The sequence below is a fragment of the Cynocephalus volans genome, chromosome 1, assembly GCF_027409185.1.
Source record: "Cynocephalus volans isolate mCynVol1 chromosome 1, mCynVol1.pri, whole genome shotgun sequence".
Taxonomy (NCBI): Eukaryota; Metazoa; Chordata; class Mammalia; order Dermoptera; family Cynocephalidae; genus Cynocephalus; species Cynocephalus volans.
In genome coordinates, this window is record NC_084460.1 from 124,026,360 (window position 1) to 124,051,899 (window position 25,540).

Here is a 25,540-nt window from a genome sequence, read left to right on the forward strand (position 1 = left end):
CCACTTAAATGAACAACATGGCTTCAGTTTCTCTTGCTCATCAATACTTGCACATGTGTACACTCCAACAAGCATAAACTCACCTACCTCAGGTAAATATTAGTAAGGCTGTACTGTTCTTATAATCATTCCAGAGTACGAGCTTCTCATATTTTTCTTTATACTGACTTTTTTCCCTGTTGATAGGTACAAGTGTGATTCATAATTATTTTTATAGAAAGAAACTAAATATAGATTCCTCATACTATCTTTTTTCTAGAAAACAAAATATGGTATTTCTAATATCCCCTTTTTATCCTTCAGTAAATTTATAAAAATAATAATTTGTGATAGAATTTAGAGATGAAAGGAAGCTTAGAGATAATCTATATGTTTCACAGATTTGGAGAGAGAGACTTAGAGTTAGTTTTCCCAGAATCCAGTAGAAATTAAGGGAGACATATCAAAAACCCAAAATTCCCAACTCTCATTCCAGTGATTCAGAGAGCTCCTTCCTTTATAACCCTTACATGCTGCTTCTATTATGACGTTCCTAGTGAACATATTTCCATTCATGGATCATCACCATTCAAGGTTGATACTCACAGATACCCATCAGAGAGAGAACATCATTATCTGCATGTTCATTGGACTAAATGTAGTACATCATAATATTAAAGAAACAAAAATTGAATAATAGATTTTATTTTTAAAGAATTTGAAGAGCAAGATAGATCATCAAAAATTTTTAGGGTTAGTAAATGGGGAATTACTTTATACCATAGAATTACTATAGCACTTCTGGTCAAGATGGTGGAATAGGTAGTCCCCAGCATCATTCTCTACCACAAATCGACCAATTTACAACTATAAAAAAGCAATGACAGCCAAGCTGGCACCACTAGAGCTCAGGGGAAGAGGAGGAGAGACCTATGGAGTACATGAAAGCAGGAGAAGCCACAATGAAAGAAAGAAAAGACTGCTCTGACTGTTTTCGAGCCCCAGTGGCTTCTAGACTGGGGCTGCTGAGCGCACGGAGTAGGAGCTGACAAAAGCCGCAGCTGTGCCCTTTGGATGAAGTTGCTTGGAGGTGGCAGGGGAGAAGAGGACCTTGGTAGCCCCCAGGCCAGCAAGACCACTAACAGGGTTTCCGTGGACCCACATAGGATTGAGGAGCCACAACAACTGAAGAAAAGGAGTCACTCAGAGGCTGGTGAGTCACCACAAGGGACTGGAGCACAGCCTGTCCCATGGGAAGTGTTTGGAGCATGGGCAGTGGGGGAGACAGGTCCACTGGGAGAACAATGGGACACAGCAAGGACAGCCGATCTGCACCCCACTCAGCACAGGACCACTCAGAGGAGACTGGTTAGGAATATAGAATTGCATGGGATGCTGTTTGATGAAAAGACTCAGGCCCAGACCAGAGTTTCTACACAACCCAGGTGCACCTGATTTCACTAGATCCAGAAGTACCTATAAAGTCAACCATTAAAACCCGAGCTGCACAAAAAGCCTTCATTAGGGAATCAGCAGCAAAGCAGCAATTTAGCTAAACCACAGAGCTCAAGTACTGGTCCCCACAGGAAGTTCCCCTATTTTAGAAGTAAGCAAAGGACAAAGCACAGAGTTTAATTGGGGGGAACAGCAAATAACCCAACACAGATCTGAAAGAAAAAGAAAAGTACCTGTAACCAGAGACAAAGTTTGATATTAACTAGTAAAGGTCTCATTTCACCAAAGAACACCTATAACACCTAGAAGGACCGGAAGTACCCTGGGCTACCGAGCCAGAAAGGGGGGAGGCCTATGGGCCTTAGCAATGCCCCCCAACACCTGCAACCAGTCCCAAGGGTGTCGAGAGGCATTGCTGAGGGCCTTGACCACACACCCCTGACACATGCAACCACCCCAGCAACAACCACCAAGCCACTGCAGGAAGCACCCTGGGCTCTCCTGAGCTGGGGTGGTGGGGGGCTGAGGGCCTCAGCCTCGCCCCGCCGACACCCACAGCTAGCCCAGTGGTGACCACCAAGCCACAGCAAAAAGGGCTCTGGGTTCCCAAGCTGGGGTGGTCGGGGGTTCGAGGGCTTTTGCCACATGCACCTGACATCTGCACCTAGCCCGGCAATGACCAAGCCACCACTGGAAGCTTCCCTGGTCTCCCCTGTGGGAATGAGGGAGGTGCCACAGGCCAGAATCCCACCCCTCCTCCTTCCTCCTTCTTCCATCACATTTCCTTCCCCCTTCCCCACTCCCCCTCCCTCCTAACTGCTCTGCAACAACATCCTAGAATATTAAAAAAAATTAATAATAAAATTATATTTTCTTAAAAAAAAAATTACTATAGCAAATCTTCCTAAAATTATTTTTTTCTATCTCCCTAAAGATCCTTATCAACAAGACAGTAACAGCAAAGTCACAAGTTTCCCTCTTTTTTCCCTCTCTAAACATTTCTGGCTTCTGGCTCTTGTACTTTACTCCCTGCTCCCATACTCATTCCATAAATAAGCAAATAGTCTTTCTTCTTAAAAACATATGAAGATGAGATTGCAAACTTTAGAATTTAATATCTTGTCTTTTTTCTTGGTCATATTCATTTGACAGTTAAGGAAATAAGGTGGCAAGACATTGATAACTGTCTACAGATACAGAAATAAATTCTTAGTAATTACTGAAACGGTAGAGAACAGATTAAGGCATAGGTGTCCCTTTGTACAGAGTAAGGGGAAGCCTACGCTTAAACAGAGCCATTCTGGTTTTAGAGATGAGGAAGGAGGTGTAGTGAGGACTGGATTTGGAGTCCTGGCCACAGCCCCACCAGGCTCTCAGCTACTCATTGCCTAGTAGTTTTTTAAATCTCTTACATGTGACCTCCATCCCTTGTCTTCCAGTTTCCATTACCATGGTAAACCAAATTTTAACTGTACCCATAAAAATTGATATGTTAAACCTACCTTCTGTTGTAACCGGTAAAGAAATCTCCATGCAAGCGGCTGACTGTGCCTTTCGAAATGGAGGTCTTCCAGGACCCCAGCGATTTACTTTCGACACATCAGCACTAGAAAGACGTTTCCCAGAACTGCAACTCTGAGAAGTTGGACTTGTGCAGTGTCCATTTACATGGTCTGTACCAAGAGGAGGAAGGGAACATAAATATCATAATTCAATCTTAATATAAAGGAATCCAAATGTGTAGATTAACAAATGAAGATGAGCAAGAATTCCTCTTTTTCCAAACCATATGAATATGGCTAAGTCCTTGCTATCTTAAGATTTAGTCATAATTTCAGTAGTTAGCCAAATCAGGATTCTAATCCAGATTTTCTCACATAGTGTCTGTACGCTAAACATTGGGTGATAGGGTCAGCTAAAATATTTGTAAAGGGGAAGCAATTTTTAAGATATATTTAGTTAGGGTTTAGGAGGCTCACATAATGAACACTGAGATCCAAGCCTTTTGGAACCAGTTATCTTCCACATTGACATAAATCTCAGAAATCTCAGATGGAAAGGCAGAAATATCCCATGATGAGTTAGCCATGTGGGAACTAGGTCAAGAGCTCTTTCCCTCCTTCCTTATAGTAACTAGTCTCAATAAATAGGAAGAACACTGACGGCAACAGCTGGCACTAACAACATAGTGTGAATTAGAAACCACAAATACTTGGGGGTACAAATGGCAACAATACCTCCTTCTCTGGGTACATCAGTGAGAAAAAGCTGCCCTTTCCACAGACATAACATCTTGCTCTAGGGCTCACTGCTTGTCCAGAGGAATGTTGGAAGGACTGTAGCCCTCTTCATACCCTCTCAACTAGGTACAAGAGTGTGTAGCAGAGCCCTGAGAACTGTGAAATTTATTCACTTAGCCTGAACTCCTTGAACTTACTAAACCAAAGCCACTCTTGCCTAGCTGTGACCATCTTTTGGTGACTGTTTCATATGAATATTGTTTCAATCCAGCGCATAACAGGCTTGACTCAACATGCTTATTTTTCTTGTTTTCCCCCCACCTGCTGTGGCAGCCAAATTTCCCCCAGCTTCTCATGTTTGACTCATGAGGTCTGCTGACGTTACCACACATGGGCATCCCCAAGTGTCTAGCCATATCCTTTTGTTTACCATATGGCTGATCAATTTGAAGGATTTATTTTTGTAGTTTTTTAAAATAATTTTTTAAATATATGGAAGTGAATCTGCTTTTTTAAAACTTTTTTTTATCATGCTAAATAATTCAAAATAAATATTGTTATAAAATATTTAGAACAAAATTGGTCATAGCTTAGACACAGTTATTCTGGAGATTAATGATAATAAAGGGCTAAATACAAAAGAAAAACTTCTATTGATAAAGATATTCACCGTAGTGTTAGTTTACAGAAAAACTGTAAAACAGCTATTTTTTTACAATGAAGCACAAGGTTTTAGGTATATTGTGGTATATATCATATAACAGATTATTATAATCTTTAAAGGTATTTCTGAAGTGCTTGTAGAAACATAAAAATCTATGATATTATGTGTTTTGGTTATCTCTTGTTGCATTAAAAAAGACTCCAAAAGTTGATGTAAAATAATAATCATTTTATTGTACTCACAGATTCTGTAGGCCAGGACTTTAACTAGGGCAAAGTGGGGATGTCTTAACTACATGATGTCTGGGGCATTAGTCGAGAGTGCTTGAATGGCTGGGGGTTGGAATCCTTTGCAAACTTCTTAACTCATGTGCCTGGGCTAGAATGAAGCGAAGGCTGAGCTTAGTTGAAACTGTCAGTGGTGGCTTCTTCAAGAGGTTTGGGCTTCAGAAGTCTTGGGCATGGTGGCCTCAGGAATTGGCTTTTTTGCATAGTGGCTCAGGGTTTCAAAAATCTGGCAAATGATTTTGAAAATGGAATGGAAGCCATATGTTCTGCTTCTTTGGTCTGATTGGAATGGAGACTATTTTGTTTTGAAGGCAGCTTTTCAGAGTCCAGTCACAGAGTTTTTTGTGTCAGGAGGCAGTTGTGGTGGATTCCTCATCTTACTTATAACTATATGTTCTTAAGTTGAAAAGCTGATTGACAGTGGTCTTCTGATTCTCTGTTTCTAACTGTAGCAAAAGTTTCTACTCCCCTGGTATGTCTGTCTGAAAGTCATACCTGTAGGCCAAGCTTAGAGTCTACTTCTCCAATCTTTTGGTGATTTGATAAGCCCTTAGTTTCCTGTATTAATCACTTTCTGTATAACATAGCTACAATTGTTTCTGTTTCCTACAACTGCCCCCCGATTACAATGGTGCTTTAGAGTAGTAGAGCTCTATCCAACATTCTGAATGATTCAACCTTAAAACAATAAGCAAATTAAAGTAAAAGAGAAATTCCTATTCTTTATTTTACAGAAAGATTCCCAAATTTGAAAAATTACATTTCTTTAAATTAGCTTACTCACCTGTGCCTTTAAGTCATGATTTGATTTAATTGTATTTATTGTATTAAGTAAGGCATAACAGTGATTTACTGAAAAAAGGCTTATTGCATCCCATTGAAATCATTTTTAACCTGGTCTTTGACATATCTTTATAGATGAGTGTAAACGAACATTTAATTTAATACTTGGTAAACTAGTCATGTTAATCAAACCTTTTGATATACCATACAGTTCCCAGAAAATGAAAACTATTATGCCTATGACACAAAGTATGATTCTATGGTAAAATATATGTTGAATATGATACTAAGTCAAAATAAGCATTGAATTTTAAAAACTATGAATATAAGTAAAATATAAAGACTTTACATTTAACCATACTGAATGTAGCCAATATTAATTGATTGAAATATTAAAAACCCACATTATCTTTTTGTTTCTTAATTTTATAGTCAACTCTTTCCCTTCCTCCTTTGTCACTGTTTATGTAACCCTGGTTGAGAACAAGTTGGTTTTTCAATTGGCTTAATGTTGGTTGTTTGCCTGATTGATATGTTTAAGCAGGAAAAGAATTTATCAAAAGATATCAGGCAGCTCAAAATCTCAGGGAGAACCTGTGAGGTATAGTCAGAAGCTTTGCAGCCCCAAACAATGCTCAACCACACTGGAGTTCTGCTTTAGTTAAGACACCACTGTCAACTGCTCTGTACTGTGTCAACTGTTCAGCACTGACCACTGTGTCAACTGCTCAGCCTACATGCTAGGAGCTATGGTACTGCTGGACTGGTACAGCAGGACATGTCTGCCATCATACTCACCAAAACTGAGGTTTACCTAATTTTTAATTTTTATTTATTTCAGTGTCTTTGACTGTCAAATATCATCTTTTCTTTGCTTTTTTTGATGACCTTTCTGAGGTTTATAATCTCTTATTGTAGTGCATTTTTCTAAATAATTTTAAGCTGAAGACTCAGAGAGACCAAATCATAGATTTTCTCCTGAAACCAGCATGATTTTTATTCCTAACTTTAATTTGATTCTTTTACAGCAAAGGTTTTCATGGCTGTGATTTTATATATTTTAGCTTTGAAGTACACAGGTTTATATTCTCTGAGTTTAATAGTTACTGAAATCTAAAGTTTCCTCTTCATTCATCAACACTTCTCCATTTTTTCCAAGCAAATTTATTTATTTATTTCCTGTTACATTCATTCATGTGAGTGCTTAAAAACTATTTGAGACTAAATTCACAGTCTTCATGGAAAGGAGAAAAAAAGGAATCATATAAAATACTCAATTCAAGCCACAAGTGGCAGAAAAAGAGTGGAAGACAAAAATAGGAACAAAGAACAAGGTCAAAAAATTAAAAAAACAGTAACTAACATGGTAGACATTAATCCAACTATATCAATAAACATTTAAAATGTCTACGGTATAAACACAATTAAAAGACAGAGATTATCAGAGTGGCCTAAAAGACACAACTTATACATTATCTAAAAGAAACCAAATTTAAGTTTAAACACACATTTAGATTAAAAATAAAGGGATAGAGAATGATATACCATGCTGACATTAATCGAAAGAAAGCTGGAGTGAGAGAGAGAGAGAGTGTGTGTGTGAGTGTGTGTGTGTGTGTGTGTGTGAGTGTGTGCACGCGCACGCTCATATTTCTGTCCATCCAGCTGCTTCAGGATGGTGGAGAACACGGTAAGACCAGTAAATCCCATGGGCACGGGCCCATTGCCACAGTTCATTAGTGGTGAAGTGAATTCCTTGATCAGAAGCAATGCTGTGTGGAATATAATAATGGTGAAGAAGGCATTTTGGAAGTTGATGGATGGTAGTTATGGCAAAAGTGTACAGTGAAGGCAAGTGCGTATCCAAAGAAAGTGTCTACTCCAGAACAACATGTTGCCCTGCCATAATGAAAGTGGTCCAATGTAATCAACCTGTCACCAGGTAATGGACTGATCACTCTGGGGAATGGTGTCATGTCAAACTCAGTGTTGGTCTCTGCTGATGGCAGACTGAACATTTAGCAAGGGCCATAGCTGTAGCAACCTTTGTGAGTGGAAGCCCATGTTGCTGAGCCCATGCATAACTTCCATCCCTGCCACCATGGCAACTTTGTTCATCGGCCCACTGGGCAATGACAGAGGTGGTTGGAGAAAGAGATTGGCTGGTATCCACAGAATGGGTCATTCTATTCATTTGATTGTTAAACCCTCCCCTCCTGAGTTCATCTTTGGCAAACAGTTGCACAGAACAAAAAACTTTCCTATATACTATCAATGGAACTTGTAATTAAAAACACAATAACATTTACATCAGCACCTCCCCAAATGAAATTCCTAGGTATAAATCTAACAAAATAGGTACAAGAAATGTATGAGGAAAACTACAAACTCTGATTAAAGAAATCAAAGAACTAATACATGGAGAGATATTCCATGTTTTTGGATAAGAAGACTCAATATTGTCAGGCTGACATTTCTTCCCAACTTCATTTATAGATCCAGAGCAGTCCCAATCAAAACCCCAGAAAGTTGTTTTGTGGATATTGGCAAATAGATTCTACAGTGTATATTATGAGGCCAAAGATACAAAGTAGCCAACGCAATATTGAAAGAGGAAAATAAAGACAGAAGACTGACATTATCCGACTCCAAGACTTATTATAAAGCTATAGTAATCAAGGCAATATGGTGAAAGAATAGACAAGTAGATAATGGAACACAATAGAAATCCTAGAAATAGACCCACACATATATAGTAACTGCTCTTTGACACAGGAGTAAAGGCAGTAAAATGAAGAGGTAGTCCTCTCTACAAATGGTGCTGGAACAACTGAACACTGATATAAAAGAACAAACCTAAACAGACCTTACATCCTTCATGAAAATTAATTCAAAATAGATCATATACCTAAATGTAAAACATGAAACTATAAAGCTACTGGAAGGTAACTTAGGAGAAAATCTAGATGGCCTTGGGTTGGTAACAAATTTTTAGATACAACACCAGAGGCAAGGTCTATGAAAAAAAAAATTTGATAAGTTGGACTTCATTAAAACTACAAACTTTGGATCTTTGAAAGACACTTTAAGAGAATGAGAAGACAAGCCATGGACTGGAAGAAAACATTTGCAAAAGACATATCTGATAAAGGATTGATATCCGTAATATACAAAGAACACTTAAAACTCAACAATAAGGACACAAACAATTCAATTAAAAAATGAGTGAAAGATCTGAATATACACCTCACCAAAGAAGATCCTAGATGTAAAATAAACATATGGAAAAATTTTAAAATTCAAATTAAAACAACAATGTTGTACCACTGCACACCTATTGGAATAACAAAAATTCAAAACATTGACAATACCAAATGCTAGTGAGGATGTGGAGCAACAAGAAATGTTACTCACTGATGGTGGGAATGGTACAGTTTTGCTGGGAGACAGTTTGGCAGTTTCTTAAAAAATGAAATATAATCTTACATGATTCAGTAGTTGTACTCCTTAGTATTTAACCAAATGAGCATAACAGAAAAAGTTGCACATGAATGTTTATAGCAGCTTTATTCATAATAGCCAAACCTTGAAAGCAACCAAGGTGTCCTTCAGTTGGTGAATGGATAAATAAACTCTAGTACATCCATATGATGGAATATTATTCAATGTTAAAAAGAAATGAGCTACAGATATCAGCTAGATGTCAGAATAGGCGGTTCCAGCCCTCAAAACCCCACAGAAACACTGATTTTTAACAACCCACATGGATGAGAATACCCTTATGGGGGTCTGGGAGTCCAGCTGAGAGTTTCCAACATACTGGTGGGGCAAAAAAACCATGACAATAGGTACATTGAGAGGGTAAGAAATACAGTATCACTTTACTCCTGTCACCTTTCCTTCAAGGTGGTGCAGCTCAATGCCAAGAGAGACCTTGGCTCATAATTTCTTCCACAGAGGAAAGTGAGAGCGAAGTGAGCACCAGCCTGCCTCAGCATTGCAGGACACTGCCCAAGAGGCCAACTTCTGTCTTACCTTACTCAGTAACCCTGAGGGGATAAGCAGGGCTAAATGGTCTGGGGATAGCTAGGAGCAGGGAAGAGGAGCAGGTGCTCACAGAAACCAGCATATAGATCTAACCAACCAGCTGAAGAGCCTACTAATTAGCTCACGGACTCCACCAAGAACCCTGTTCACAAACCCTGAAGGACACCTCAGATGTGGACATCCTGAGCTAGCTGAAAAGCACCTCCAGCACTCCACATGCCCTCCAATGGCTAGTATCCTACAATCCCCCAAAGATGGTACGCATGCTCCCCTGCACATGTCACAATTTCTCATAGACAGCACACAGACATCAATTGCTGGCTCAATTCAGCTGAACTGGGAAAAGGTATACAACACTGAACACATCAAGGAACTGCCTTAAAGAAAATAAATGGGTTTCTCAGCACTCAACCTGGCTTTTCAGGATCAAGAAAAAACACATAATCCTAAGATTTCTCCTCCAAGAGGGAACAAGAGGAGTGGAACAGACATATCCATTAAAAAGGTCTGAGAGACCCTCAGATTCTCTCACTGAGTTGATTGGTGAAGGTCTTTTCTGAAATCAGTCAGTAAAGACTGGAGGAGGTGAGTGCTTCTTTAAATGCAAGGACAGCAATGCAAGGTTTCAAGGAACAGGAAAATCAAGGAAACATGACACTACCAAAGGAATAAAATAAAGCTCCAGTGGCTAACCCCAAAGAACTAGACATCTATAAATTGCTTGACAAATATTCAAAATAATTGTTTTAAGAAGTCCAGTGATCTACAAGAGAACAAAGAGAAAACTAAATGAAATTAGGAAAACAATAAATTTAAAAATGAGAAATTCAACAAAGAAATAGAAGTCATATTTTATAAAAACCAAATAGGAGCACAGAAGATGAGTAGGAAACAGTAGGAAAATGTGTCCCCACCTAGACAATAATTGCACTGGCAAAATCTGTCTGATGTAGCTATTTTGTAACTCTGGAGTCAATTGAAGGCATGAAACTTTCAGGGGAAGGCTTAGATGGTAAATTGCAGTTAATTTCAGTCAATTTTAGCTCTTAGAACAGTAGCACCTACCTATTCTCAACTCCCAGCACCATGGCAGGCAACTATGCACATGTCTCTGAAGAAGCTTGCACATACCTTGCAGGAAACAGGGGACAGGGGTGCAAAAAGAATCCTATCTTGCAAATATCAGGGGTCTGTGTTCTGATCACTGATTCTGCTTCTAAATACAGAGACATAGACAAAGAAGTGGGCAGCCATTGTTGCACTTGCCCTAATTCTTGCTAGCCCCTCCCCCTCTGGCTAAAGTGATTCCCAGAGGATTTAAAGGTCCAATGCCCTTCTTCCAACCCCTTAATTTTTTCTCATTTTCCTCTATAGAAAGCTGGACATTAAAGACTAGAACTTTAAAAAAAACCCAAGATTCCGAAGATGGCGGCGGCTTCGGCGGCTGGCGTGGAGTAGCTGAGGTGGAAAAGGTAGCCACTGGGCCTCAGGTAGCCGGGAAACTTGTGGACCTTCCTCTCGCCATCTCTTAAGAGAGGACTGCTGCTGCTGACCGGTCGTGGGGGGTGACCGCCACTTTGCCCCCAGCAGGAGAGGCTGCCTCATTTACAGGCAACAGCTTTGAAGTGTGGAGCAGGAAAAGAACTGTTTCTTAGCTGCAAAAGCGAGTCTCGAAACAGGGAAGACGGCGGCAGGGCTGCTGTGGATGCAGCCAGGATCCTGGAGGCCGGGGCCGCGCTGAAGGCGGCCAGCTGCCCTATTCAGGATTCGAGGTTTCAGGCGGGCATTAAAGAAGATTCCTGGGAGCGCCCGAGCCGCGCCGCGACTGAAACAGCCCGAGGCGGCAGCAGCCGAGAACTGGGAAAGGCGGCAAACCAGAGACAGAGAGCGAGCACCCGACCTGGCACAGCACTGTGAGTGATCCCTGGCACAGCTCTGTTCGGGGGGTGGATGCCCATGCGGCTCCCGACTGCACCACCAGGCCACTCACCGCCCGGTGCTGCCTCCATTTTCCCAGGTGCGGGCAGCTCTGCCCTGCTCAGCCATCACTGAGCCCTCCCACTTGCTTGGCCTGGTGCCGGGATTTCCGGAGCCTGCGGACTGGCCTCCGCTCCCACTCCCTCCACGGTTCTCTGGCGGGGCTGGTGGCGGGGGGTGACCCGGGCCAGTGTCGGGAGGGCAAGGAAGTACGGGCGGGCCGACTGTCACTCCACCATACCCTGGACTCCGGCCCCTGGTAAACTCCCTGTTACTGGGAGGCAGATACCATCTCTGCGGCCACCAGCTTGGAAAAAAGCCTAACGAATTTCTGGTTGGGAATAGTGTGGTAGGAGAGTTCCCAGGTCCGCTTGAACTTGCCGGAGACCAGGCTGCAGGTGGGCGCTAGACTCGGTTTATACTGGGGGGATACAAAGGTGAACAAGACCCGAGAAAGATCTACATAGTGCTACAAAGGCACCCAGAGAGACCGGTTGTCTGTGCCCAGCAGAAACCTGGTAGACTTCCTGGGCGAGGCAGTGCCGAGCAGGGTCTTGAAGGCCCAACTGATAGACGAGGGGTGCAGAAGACACGCCCCAGCCCAGCACAGTGCGCACAGAGTGGGGAGACGTGCGACCAGGGAGGCGGAGACTCGACAGAAACCACACACCCGGTGGGGTCGCCACTGCACGATCTAACAGGTTGGGCCAGAGCACACGAAACAGGGAGAAGTCCTGCACAGGAAGTGAAAGCTCAACAGAGATCACACACCCTGTGGTACATGATCCACCAGCCCAGCAGAGTCCAAGCTGACCAGAAAGGTGGCTCCCCGGAGAAGCCCAAGACCCGAGGCAACCACACACACAAGGCACTAGAGGCCAACTGAGCAGTCACGGAGGGAGCCATACGAAATTGGCAACCACAGCAACATCCTAGTTAGTCATTAGTCTCAAACCGGTGGTCTGTGAAACCCCCGGCCACAATGAATAAACATCAAAAAAAAGATACCAGAAATACAAAAAATCAAGAAAGTACACCACCAAAAGTTAATAAATCTCAAACTCTAGATCCTATAGAACAAGAAGCCCTTGAAATGACAGACAAGGAATTTCGAGTGATAATTCTAAGGAAACTGAATGAGATACAAGAAAACTCAGCTAGACATCATGATGAAATGAGGAAAAGTATACAGGATCTGAAAGAGGAAATGTACAAGGAAATCAATGTCCTGAAAAAAAATGGAGCAGAACTTGCTGAACTGAAGAAGTTATTCAACGAAATAAAAAACACAACGGAGAGTTTAACCAGCAGGCTTGTCGAAGTTGAAGAGAGAACCTCTGAACTTGAAGATGGGCTGTTTGAAATAACACAAGCAGACAAAAAAAAAAAAAAGAATCAAAAGCATTGAAGAAAATATGAGAGAGATATCAGACAACCTTAAGCGCTCAAATATCCGAGTCATGGGTATTCCAGAAGGGGAGGAAAATGGAGATTCCATTGAAAACATATTCAACAAAATAGTGGCAGAAAACTTCCCAGGTATAGGAAAAATCACAGATCTTCAGATCCAGGAAGCTCAACGATCTCCAAATGTATTCAACCAAAAAGACCTTCTCCAAGACATGTCATACTCAAATTGGCAAAACTCAGAGATAAAGAGAGAATCTTAAAAGCTGCAAGAGAGAAGCGTCAAATCACCTGTAAGGGAGCCCCAATCAGGTTAACATCAGACTTTTCATCACAAACCCTAAAAGCTAGAAAGGAATGGGATGATATTTTCAAAATACTAAAAGACAAAGATTGCCAGCCAAGAATACTCTACCCTGCAAGGCTATCCTTCCGAAATGAGGGGCAAATAGTATATTTCTCAGACAAACAAAAACTGCGGGAGTTCACTACCACAAGACCACCCTTACAAGAAATCCTCAAGGGAGTACTGGGTTTGGTTCCTGAAAAATAACTACCACTGCCATAAAAACCCAAGAAAAATCTAAACCCGCTAGTATAATAAAAATGGCATTCATGAAGAGAAAACAAGCTAACAAAAACGCTATCTACAACCTAAGGAACCAACAAACACAGAAAACAAACAGTAAATCAGAAAGCAAGGAACAAAAGACACCTAAGACAACCAAACAACCAATAAAATGCTAGGAATAAATCAACACCTTTCAATAACAACTCTTAATGTAAAAGGCTTAAATTCCCCAATTAAAAGACACAGACTGGCTGACTGGATCAAAAAGCAGGACCCAACTATATGCTGCCTACAAGAGACCCACCTCACCCATAAAGATTCACACAGACTAACAGTGAAAGGATGGAAAAAGATTTACCATGCAAACAGAAAAGAAAAACGAGCTGGAGTAGCTATTCTTATATCTGACAAAATAGACTTTAAACTAAAAACCATAAAAAGAGACAATGAGGGACACTACTTAATGATAAAAGGACTGATCCATCAAGAAGACATAACAATCATAAATATGTATGCACCCAATGTTGGAGCGTACAGATTTATAAAACAAACTCTATTAGACCTAAAGAAGGAAATAGACACTAATACCATAATAGCAGGGGACCTGAACACCCCACTGTCAATATTAGACAGATCATCTAGGCAAAGAATCAGTAGAGAAACACAAGATCTAAACAAGACTCTAGACCAATTGGAATTGGCAGATATCTACAGAACATTCCACCCAACAACCTCAGAATATTCATTCTTCTCATCAGCACATGGATCATTCTCCAGGATAGATCACATATTAGGTCACAAATCAAGTCTCAATAAATTCAAAAAAATTGGAATTATCCCATGTATCTTCTCAGACCACAATGGATTAAAACTAGAAATTAATAACAAATGAAACTCTGGAAACTATACAAACACATGGAAATTAAACAGCATTCTACTTAATGACATATGGGTCCAAGAAGAAATCAAGCAGGAAATCAAAAAAATTTCTTGAAACTAATGAAAACAATGATACATCATACCAAAACCTGTGGGATACTGCAAAAGCAGTATTGAGGGGAAAATTTATTGCATTAAACGCTCACTTCAGAAGAATAGAAAGATGGCAAGTGAACAACCTAACACTTCACCTTAAAGAACTAGAAAAACAAGAACAATCCAAACCTAAAGTTAGCAGACGGAAAGAAATCATTAAGATCAGAGCAGAACTGAATGAAATTGAAAACCAAAAAACAATTCAAAAGATCAACGAATCAAAAAGTTGGTTTTCTGAAAAGATAAATAAAATTGACAAAACATTAGCATGGCTAACAAAAAAAAGAAGAGAGAAGACTCAAATAACCAAAATTAGAAATGAAAAAGGCGATATTACAACTGATTCATCTGAAATACAAGGAATCATTCGAGACTACTATAAACAACTATACGCCAACAAATTTGAAAATCTGGAGGAAATGGATAAATTTCTGGACACACACAAGCTCCCAAAACTGAACCATGAAGACGTAGAAAATTTGAACAGACGAATAACAATAAAGGAGATTGAAGCTGTTATCAGAAGGCTCCCAACAAAGAAAAGCCTAGGACCAGATGGATTCACAGCAGAATTTTACCAAACATTCAAACAGGAATTGACACCGATTCTTTACAAACTATTCCAAAAGACCGAAACGGACGCAAATCTCCCAAACTCATTCTATGAAGCAAACATGATCCTGATACCAAAACCAGGTAAAGATATAACCAAAAAAGAAAACTGCAGGCCAATATCCTTGATGAATATAGATGCAAACATCCTCACTAAATTACTAGCAAACAGAATACAGCAACACATACGTAAAATTATTCATCACGATCAAGTGGGATTCATCCCAGGGATGCAAGGTTGGTTCAACATACGCAAATCAATAAATGTGATACACCATATTAATAAAGTCAAACACAAGGACCATATGATCATCTCTATAGATGCTGAAAAAGCATTTGATAAAGTTCAGCACTCATTCATGACAAAGACCCTCTATAAGTTAGGTATAGATGGAAAGTATCTCAACATAATTAAAGGCATATATGCCAAACCCACAGCCAATATCATCCTGAATGGGGAAAAGCTGAAAGCTTTTCCTTTAAGAACAGGAACTAGACAAGGATGCCCACTCTCACCACTCCTATTCAACATAGTGTTGGAAGTACTAGCCAGAGCAATCAGAGAGGAGAAGGAAATAAAGGGCATCCAGATCGGAAAAGATGAAGTCAAACTGTCCCTGTTTGCAGATGACATGATCCTTTATATCGAACAGCCTAAAACCTCTACAAAAAAACTCCTGGAATTGATAAATGATTTCAGCACAGTAGCAGGATACAAAATCAACACACAAAAATCAGTAGCATTTCTTTTTCTCCAATAGTGAACATGCAGAAAGAGAAATCAAGAAAGCCTGCCCATTTACAATAGCCACCAAAAAAATAAAATACTTAGGAATTGAGTTAACCAAGGAGGTGAAAAATCTCTATCATGAGAACTACAAACCACTGCTGAGAGAAATTAGAGAGGATACAAGAAGATGGAAAGATATCCCATGCTCTTGGATTGGAAGAATCAACATAGTGAAAATGTCCATACTACCCAAAGTGATATACAAATTCAATGAAATCCCCATCAAAATTCCAAAGACATTTTTCTCAGAAATGGAAAAACTATCCAGACATTTATATGGAACAATAAAAGACCACACATAGACAAAGCAAGGCTGAGCAAAAAAAATAAAGCTGGAGGCATAACACTACCTGACTTTAAGCTATACTACAAGGCTATAATAACCAAAACAGTATGGTACTGGCATAAAAACAGACACACTGACCAATGGAATAGAATAGAGAATCCAGAAATCAACCCACACACTTACTGTCAGCTGATCTTTGACAAAGGCACCAAGCCTATTCACTGGGGAACGGACTGTCTCTTCAGCAAATGGTGCTGGGATAACTGGATAACCATATGCAGGAGAATGAAACTAGATCCATACCTCTCGCCGTATACTAAAATCAACTCAAAATGGATTAAGGATTTAAATATACACCCTGAAACAATAAAACTTCTTAAAGAAAACATAGGAGAAACACTTCAGGAAATAGGACTGGGCACAGACTTCATGAATACGACCCACAAAGCACGGGGAACCAAAGGAAAAATAAACAAATGGGATTATATCAAACTAAAAAGCTTCTGCACAGCAAAAGAAACAATTAAAAGAGTTAAAAGACAACCAACAGAGGGGGAGAAAATATTTGCAAAATATATATCTGACAAAGGATTAATATCCAGAATATATAAGGAACTCAAACAACTGTACAAGAAGAAAACAAGCAACCCGATTAAAAAATGGGCAAAAGAGCTAAGTAGGCATTTCTCTAAGGAAGATATACAAATGGCCAACAGACATATGAAAAAATGCTCAACATCACTCAGCATCCGGGAAATGCAAATCAAAACCACATTGAGATACCATCTAACCCCAGTTAGGATGGCTAAAATCCAAAAGACTATGAACGATAAATGCTGGCGAGGCTGCGGAGAAAAAGGAACTCTCATACATTGTTGGTGGGACTGCAAAATGGTGCAGCCTCTATGGAAAATGGTATGGAGGTTCCTCAAACAATTGCAGATAGATCTACCATACGACCCAGCTATCCCACTGTTGGGAATATACCCAGAGGAATGGAAATCATCAAGTGGAAGGTATACCTGTTTCCCAATGTTTATCGCAGCACTCTTTACAATAGCCAAGAGTTGGAACCAGCCCAAATGCCCATCATCGGATGAGTGGATACGGAAAATGTGGTACATCTACACAATGGAATACTACTCAGCTATAAAAACGAATGAAATACTGCCATTTGCAACAACATGGATGGACCTTGAGAGAATTATATTAAGTGAAACAAGTCAGGCACAGAAAGAGAAATACCACATGTTCTCACTTATTGGTGGGAGCTAAAAATTAATATATAGATTCACACACACACACACACACAAACCGGGGGGGGGGAGAAGATATAACAACCACAATTATTTGAAGTTGATGCGACAGGCAAACAGAAAGGACATTGTTGGGGGGAGGGGGGAAGGAGAGGGGAGGGAGGTTTTGGTGGTGGGGAGCAGTAATCAGCCACAATGTATATCGACAAAATAAAATTAAAAAAATAAAAATAAAAAAATAAAATAAAAATTAAAATTAAAATTAAAAAAAAACAACAACTGCATATTCAAGGAAAATTAGAAAGTGATGCTCAGGGAAAGCCTCAGAAAATACTTGAGAAAACCTTAATATTAGACCTCAGGCTGATCTTTGGCACAAAGACAGCCTACAATAACAATAATAAAAACATGAACAAAAACAATAAAAAAAAATCAAACCCTAGGGAAAATAGCAAATCTCATTTCCATAGTTATCACATTATTAAATTCAAAGGTTCAGTTTTCAAAAAATCTGTGCATAGAAAGAAACAGGAAAGTACTGCCCATTCAAAGAAAAAAAAAAAAAAACTAGAAACTATCCCTGAAAAAGACCTGATGGCAGATCTACTAGACAAACACTTTAAAACAACATTATATAGTAGTAAGAGGCTCAATATAGCAAGAAGAGAACAATTACAAATATTTATGCATCTACTGGGAAACCATCAATATATATGAAGCAAAAACTGATAGAATTGAGGAGAGAAATAGACAATTCTACAATAATAGTTGGAGACTTTAATATCCCACTTTCAATAATCAGACAGAGCAATCAGACAGAAAATAAGTGAGAAGATAAAGGACTTAAACAACATAATAAACCAACTAGACCTGACAGACATAATAAAATACTTTACCCACAAACAACAATATACACATTCTTCTCAAGCGCATGTGAGACATTTTCCAGGATAGACCATATGTTAGCCATAAATTGTCTCAATAGATTTTTTAAAAAATCATACAACTTATCTTCTCTGACCCATTGTGGTATATTAATTTTTTAAATCTATTGAGACAATTTATGGCTTCATCACAATGGGACGAAGTTGGAAATCAATAACAGAAGAAAAATTGGAAAATTCAAAAATTTGTGGAAATTAAACAACACATGTAAGCACCAGTGGATCACAGAAGAAATCAGAAATAAAATTAGAAAATAATTTAGAGATAAATGAAGACAAAAACAATATAACAAAACTTATGGGGACACAGTGAATGTAGTGCTAAGGGGAAATTTATAGCTACAAATGATTATATTGACAAACAAAAAAGATTTCAAATCAACAACCTAACTTTACAACTTAGGGAATTACAAAAGGAAAGGAAAACTAAAACAAATGCTAGCAGAAGAAAGGAAATAATAAACATTAGAACAGAGGTAAAGAGAATAGAAAAATGATAGAGAAAATCAATGAAACCAAAAGTTGGTTCTTTGGGAACATTAACAAAATTGACAAACCTTTAGCTAGATGGACTAAGAAAAAAAGAGAAAAGACTCAAATTACTACAATCAGAAATGAAAATGGAGATGTCACTAATGTTTCTACAGAAATGAAAGGATTATAAGAGAGTACTATGAAAGTTTGTATGCCAACAAATTGGATAATCTAGATGAAATGGAAAAATTCCTAAGAACACAAAAGCTATCAAGATCAAATCATGAAGAAATAGAAAATGTACATATATATATATAAATAGTAAGGAGAATGAATCAGTAATACAAATCTCTTGATAAAGAAAAGCTTTGGATCTGATGGCTCAATGGTGGATTCTACCAAACATTGAAAGAAGAACTAATACCAATACTTTTCAAACTTTTCCAAAAATTGAAAAGGACCGAACACTTCCTAATTCATTCTGTCAGGCAAGCATTACCCTCAGACCAAAGCCAGACAGAGATACTACAAGAAAACTATATACCAATATCCCTCATGAACATTTATGCAAAAATACTCAATAAAATACTAGCAAATAGAATTCAGCAGCTTATTAAAAGGATTATATACTATGATGAAGTGCGATTAATTTTTGGATTGCAAGGATGGTTCAACAAATGAATATGAATCATTTTAATAAAATAGTTACGAAATGAAGAACCCCCCGCATATGATCATCCTAATTGATGCAGAAAAAGCGTTTGACAAAATTCAACATGATTTCATAGTAAAATCACTTAACAAACTAGGAATAGAAGGAAACTGTTTCAACATAATAAAAGCCATTTATGAAAACCCTAAAGCTTCTACCAAAACAAAGAACTGTTAGAGCTAATAAATGAATTTAGCAAAATGGTAGAATACAAAGTCAACACACTAATATCAGTTTCATTTGTTTATGCAAACAATGAGAAAAGGAAATTACAAAAACAATTCTATGTAAATAACATCAAAAATAATAAAAGAGTTAGAATTAATTTAACTAAAGAGGTGAAATGCTAGTACAATGAAATCAACAAAACGTTGCCAAATAAAGTTAAAGAAGATAGAAATAAATGGACACACATCCCATGTTCATGAATTAGAGCACTTAATATTGTTAAGATGTCAATACTAACGAAAGTGATCTACAGATTCAATGTAATGTCTATGAAAATTGTAATGAAGTTTTTTGCAGAAATAGAAAAACTTATCCTAAAATTCATATGAAATCTTAACCACGAACAGTCAAAACAGTCTTGAGAAAGAAGACAAAGCTGAAGGATTCACACTTTCTGATTTCAAAACTTACTACAAAGCTACAATAATCAAAGCAGTGTGGTAAGGGCATAAAGTCCAACAAATCCCAGAAACAATACCTCATATATATGGTCAAATGAATTTTGACAAGGGTGCCAAGACCATTGAATGGGGAAAGGATAGTCTTTTCACCAAATGTTGCTGGTAAAACAGTGCACCCACATGTAAAAGAATGAAGTTGAACCCTTATCTAACACCATATACAAAAATTAACTCAAAATGGATCAAATACCTGTAAGTAAGAATTAAAACTATAAAATTCCTAGAAGACAACAAAGGGCAAAACTTGATGACATCGGATTTGGTGACAATTTCTTGAATATGACTCCAAAGGCACAGGAATGAAAAAATATACAAAAAAAAAAATGAAAAAATTGACAAGTTGAACTTCATGATCATTAAAAAAATTTGTGCATCCAGAAATTTAAAAAAAAATCCCAACATTCATATAGAACAACAAAAGAGCCTGGATAGCCAAAACAATCCTAAATAAAAAACTTTTTAAAATCCAGAAGTATTACACTATCTGACTTGAAATTATGCTACGAAGATATAGTTACCAAAACATCTGATACTGGCATAAAAATAGATACATGGACCAATGGAACAGAAGAGCAAACCCAGAAATTAATTCACATATTTACAGCCAACCAATCTTTGACAAAGGCACCAAGAACATACATGTGGGAAAGGACAGTCTCCTCAATAAATGGTGCTGTGAAAACTGGATATCCATGTGTATGAGAATGAAATTAGACCAGTATTTGTTGTTATATACCAAAATCAACTCAAAATGGATTAAAGACTTAAATATAAGACCTGAAACTGTAAAACTCTTAGAAGGAAACATAGGGGAAATATTTTAGGATGTAGAACTTGGCAAACACTATATGAATAAGATCTCAAAACCACAGGCAACAAAAGAAAAAAGAAACAAATGGGACTATATTAATCTGAAAAGCTTCTGCACAGCAAAGGTAACAATCAACATAGTGAAAAGACAACCTACAGAGTGGGAGAAAATATTTGTTAACTATGCATCCAACAGAATATACAAGGAACACAAACAACCTAATAGTAAAAAATCCAAATAATCCTATTAAAAAATGGGCAAAAGAATTTAATAGACATTTCTCAAAAGAAGACATACAAATGGCCAACACATATATGAAAAGATGCTAAACATCACTAATAATTAGAGAAATACAAATCAAAAGTACATTGAGATATCATCTCACCCCAGTTAGATTGGCTATTATAGAAAAGACAGAAAATAACAAATGCTGGCTAGGATGTGGAGAAAGGGGAGCCCTTATACACTGTTGGTGGGAATGTAAATCAGTACAGTCATATGGAAAATATTATGGAGGTTTTTCTGACAACTACAGATAGAAGTACCATATGATCCAGCAATCCCACTATTGGGTATATCCCCACAGGAATGGAAATCAGCATGTGGAAGGAACACCTGTACTCCCATGTTTATTCCAGCTCTATTCACAACAGCCAAGATATGGAATCAACCTAAATGCCCATCAATAGACAATTGGATGAAGAAAATGTGGTATATATATACAATGGAATACTGATCAGCCATAAAAAAAGAATGATATTCTGCCATTCACAGCAGAATAGATAAGCTTGGAGAAAACTGTGTTAAGTGAACAAAGCCTGGCACAGAAAGAGAAATCCCATATGCTCTCACTCATGAGTGGGAGCAAAAAATAAAGAAGGAAAGAAAGAAACAATAATTATAATAACAAGTTGAACTTTCAGAAGGAGAGAGCAGAACTGTGGTTACTAGAGGTGACAAGAAGAGGAAAAGGGAGGTGGGACATTGAGAGTTTAGTAAATGGACACAAAACAGCTAGATAGGAAAAAATAAGTTCTACTGGTGTACAGTTGAGCTAGGCAAGTATTATTAACAATAATATACTTTATATTATCAAATAGCTAGAAGAGAGGAGATTGAATGTCCTCATCACAAAGGAATGATTAAGTATTGTAATGATGAATATGCTAATTACCATTTGGTCATTGCACATTGTATATATGTGTTGATATTCAACTCTGTACTCCACAAATATGCATGTCCGGTATGTTTCAACTAAAATAAAAAAAACAAATTATAAAAAAAATCTAAAAAATAAAGAAGGTAAGTTTTCAGTCTTTCACCACTATACAGAATGTTGTCTGTGGATTTTGTTAAGTGCCCTTTATCAGATTGAGGAAGTTCCTTTCTATTCCGAGTTTCCTGAGTGTTTTTATTACTTTGTCAAATGTTTTTACTGCATCAATTGAGATTAGCATGAGTTTTTTAAAAATTAATTTTATTAATGTGATTTTTACATTGTTGATTTTCTTATCTTGAACCACCTTGCATTTCTGTATAAATCCCGCTTGGTCATGGTATATAATTGATCCCTTTAATCTGCTGCTAGATGAAGTTTGCTAGTATTTTGTTGAGAATTTTTGCATCTATATTCATAAGGTATTGTTGGTCTGTAATTTTATTTTCTTTTGGTGTTCTTTGTATGGCTTTGAAATCAAGGTAATGTTGATGTGATAGAATGAGGTAGGAAATGTTCCCCACTCTTGTATTTTTTGGAAGAGTTTGAGAAGGATTGGTGTTAATTCTTCCTTAAGTGTTTGGTAGAATTCACCAGTGAAGTTTTGTCATCCCGGACTTTTCTTTGTTGGGCGATTATTGAATACTGACTCAATCTCTTGTTATAGCTATGATCAAATTTTTTCTTTCTTCCTGAGTCACTCACTTTAGGTAATTCAACTGTTTCTACGAATTTGCTCATTTCATTTTGGTTATCAAATGTTGGTATACATTTAAGGTAAATAGTAATGTCCCCATTTTAATCTGACTTTACTTTTTTGCACGTTTTCTCCTTTTTTTCTTTTTTCTTTTTTTTTTATAATTCTTTTTATTTTATTTTATTTTTTTTTAAATTTTATTTTGTCGATATACATTGTGGCTGATTATTGCTCCCCATCACCAAAACCTCCCTCCCTTCTCCCTCACCCCCCACCCCCCCAACAATGTCCTTTCTGTTTGCTTGTCATATCAACTTCGAGTAATTGTGGTTGTTATATCTTCTTCCCCCCCGTTGTTGCGTGTGTGTGTGTGAATTTATATATTAATTTTTAGCTCCCAACAAAAAGTGAGAACATGTGGTATTTCTCTTTCTGTGCCTGACTTGTTTCACTTAATATAATTCTCTCAAGGTCCATCCATGTTGTTGCAAATGGCAGTATTTCATTCGTTTTTATAGCTGAGTAGTATTCCATTGTGTAGATGTACCACATTTTCCGTATCCACTCATCTGATGATGGACATTTGGGCTGGTTCCAACTCTTGGCTATTGTAAAGAGTGCTGCGATGAACATTGGGGAACAGGTATACCTTCGACTTGATGATTTCCATTCCTCTGGGTATATTCCCAACAGTGGGATAGCTGGGTCATATGGTAGATCTATCTGCAATTGTTTGAGGAACCTCCATACCATTTTCCATGGAGGCTGCACCATTTTGCAGTCCCACCAACAATGTATGAGAGTTCCTTTTTCTCCGCAACCTTTTCTTTTTTCGTTATATCTTTACCTGGTTTTGGTATCAGGATGATGTTTGCTTCAAAGAATGAGTTTGGGAGATTTGCGTCCGTTTCAATCTTTTAGAATAATTTTTAAAGAATCGGTGTCAATTCCTGTTTGAATGTTTGGTAAAATTCTGCTGTGAATCCATCTGGTCCTGGGCTTTTCGTTGTTGAGAGCCTTCTGATAACAGCTTCAATCTCCTTTATTGTTATGGGTCGGTTCAAATTTTCTACGTCTTCATGGTTCAGTTTTGGGAGCTTGTGTATGTCCAGAAATTTATCCATTTCCTCCAGATTTTCAAATTTGTTGGCGTATAGTTGTTTATAGTAGTCTCAAATGATTCCTTGTATTTCAGATGAATCAGTTGTAATATCGCCTTTTTCATTTCTAATTTTGGTTATTTGAGTCTTCTCTCTTTTTTTTGTTAGCCATGCTAATGGTTTGTCAATTTTATTTATCTTTTCAAAAAACCAACTTTTTGATTCGTTGATTTTTTGAATTGTTTTTTGGTTTTCAATTTCATTCAGTTCTGCTCTGATCTTAATGATTTCTTTCCGTCTGCTAACTTTAGGTTTGGATTGTTCTTATTTTTCTAGTTCTTTAAGGTGAAGTGTTAGGTTGTTCACTTGCCATCTTTCCATTCTTCTGAAGTGAGCGTTTAATGCAATAAATTTCCCCCTCAATACTGCTTTTGCAGTATCCCACAGGTTTTGGTATGATGTATCATTGTTTTCATTAGTTTCAAGAAATTTTTTTGATTTCCTGCTTGATTTCTTCTTGGACCCATATGTCATTAAGTAGAATGCTGTTTAATTTCCATGTGTTTGTATAGTTTCCAGAGTTTCGTTTGTTATTAATTTCTAGTTTTAATAATTGTGGTCTGAGAAGATACATGGGATAATTCCAAGTTTTTTGAATTTATTGAGACTTGATTTGTGACCTAATATGTGATCTATCCTGGAGAATGATCCATGTGCTGATGAGAAGAATGAATATTCTGAGGTTGTTGGGTGGAATGTTCTGTAGATATCTGCCAATTCCAATTGGTCTAGAGTCTTGTTTAGATCTTGTGTTTCTCTACTGATTCTTTGCCTAGATGATCTGTCTAATATTGACAGTGGGGTGTTTAGGTCCCCTGCTATTATGGTATTAGTGTCTATTTCCTTCTTTAGGTCTAATAGAGTTTGTTTTATAAATCTGTACGCTCCAAAATTGGGTGCATACATATTTATGATTGTTATGTCTTCTTGATGGATCAGTCCTTTTATCATTAAGTAGTGTCCCTCATTGTCTCTTTTTATGGTTTTTAGTTTAAAGTCTATTTTGTCAGATATAAGAATAGCTACTCCAGCTCGTTTTTCTTTTCTGTTTGCATGGTAAATCTTTTTCCATCCTTTCACTCTTAGTCTGTGTGAATCTTTATGGGTGAGGTGGGTCTCTTGTAGGCAGCATATAGTTGGGTCCTCCTTTTTGATCCAGTCAGCCAGTCTGTGTCTTTTGATTGGGGAATTTAAGCCTTTTACATTAAGAGTTGTTATTGAAAGGTGTTGATTTAATCCTAGCATTTTATTGGTTGTTTGGTTGTGTTAGGTGTCTTTTGTTCCTTGCTTTCGGATTTACTGTTTGGTTTCTGTGTTTGTTGGTTCCTTAGGTTGTAGATAGCGTTTTTGTTTGCTTGTTTTCTCTTCATGAATGCCATTTTTATTATACTAGTGGGTATTGATTTTTCTTGGGTTTTTATGGCAGTGGTAGTTATTTTTCAGGAACC

At 37.9% G+C, this 25,540-nt stretch overlaps 1 protein-coding gene across 2 annotated transcripts in view; it reads right to left on the minus strand.

Moving 5' to 3' along the window:
- The window catches only part of STXBP5L (syntaxin binding protein 5L), a 354,645-nt gene that overhangs the window by 30,509 nt on the left and 298,596 nt on the right, over positions 1-25,540 (minus strand). For both annotated transcript variants that reach the window (XM_063092515.1, XM_063092508.1), the window contains one exon: positions 2,937-3,107. In XM_063092515.1, the coding sequence (XP_062948585.1) occupies positions 2,937-3,107 (171 nt within the window). The remainder of the gene's footprint in view (positions 1-2,936; positions 3,108-25,540) is intronic.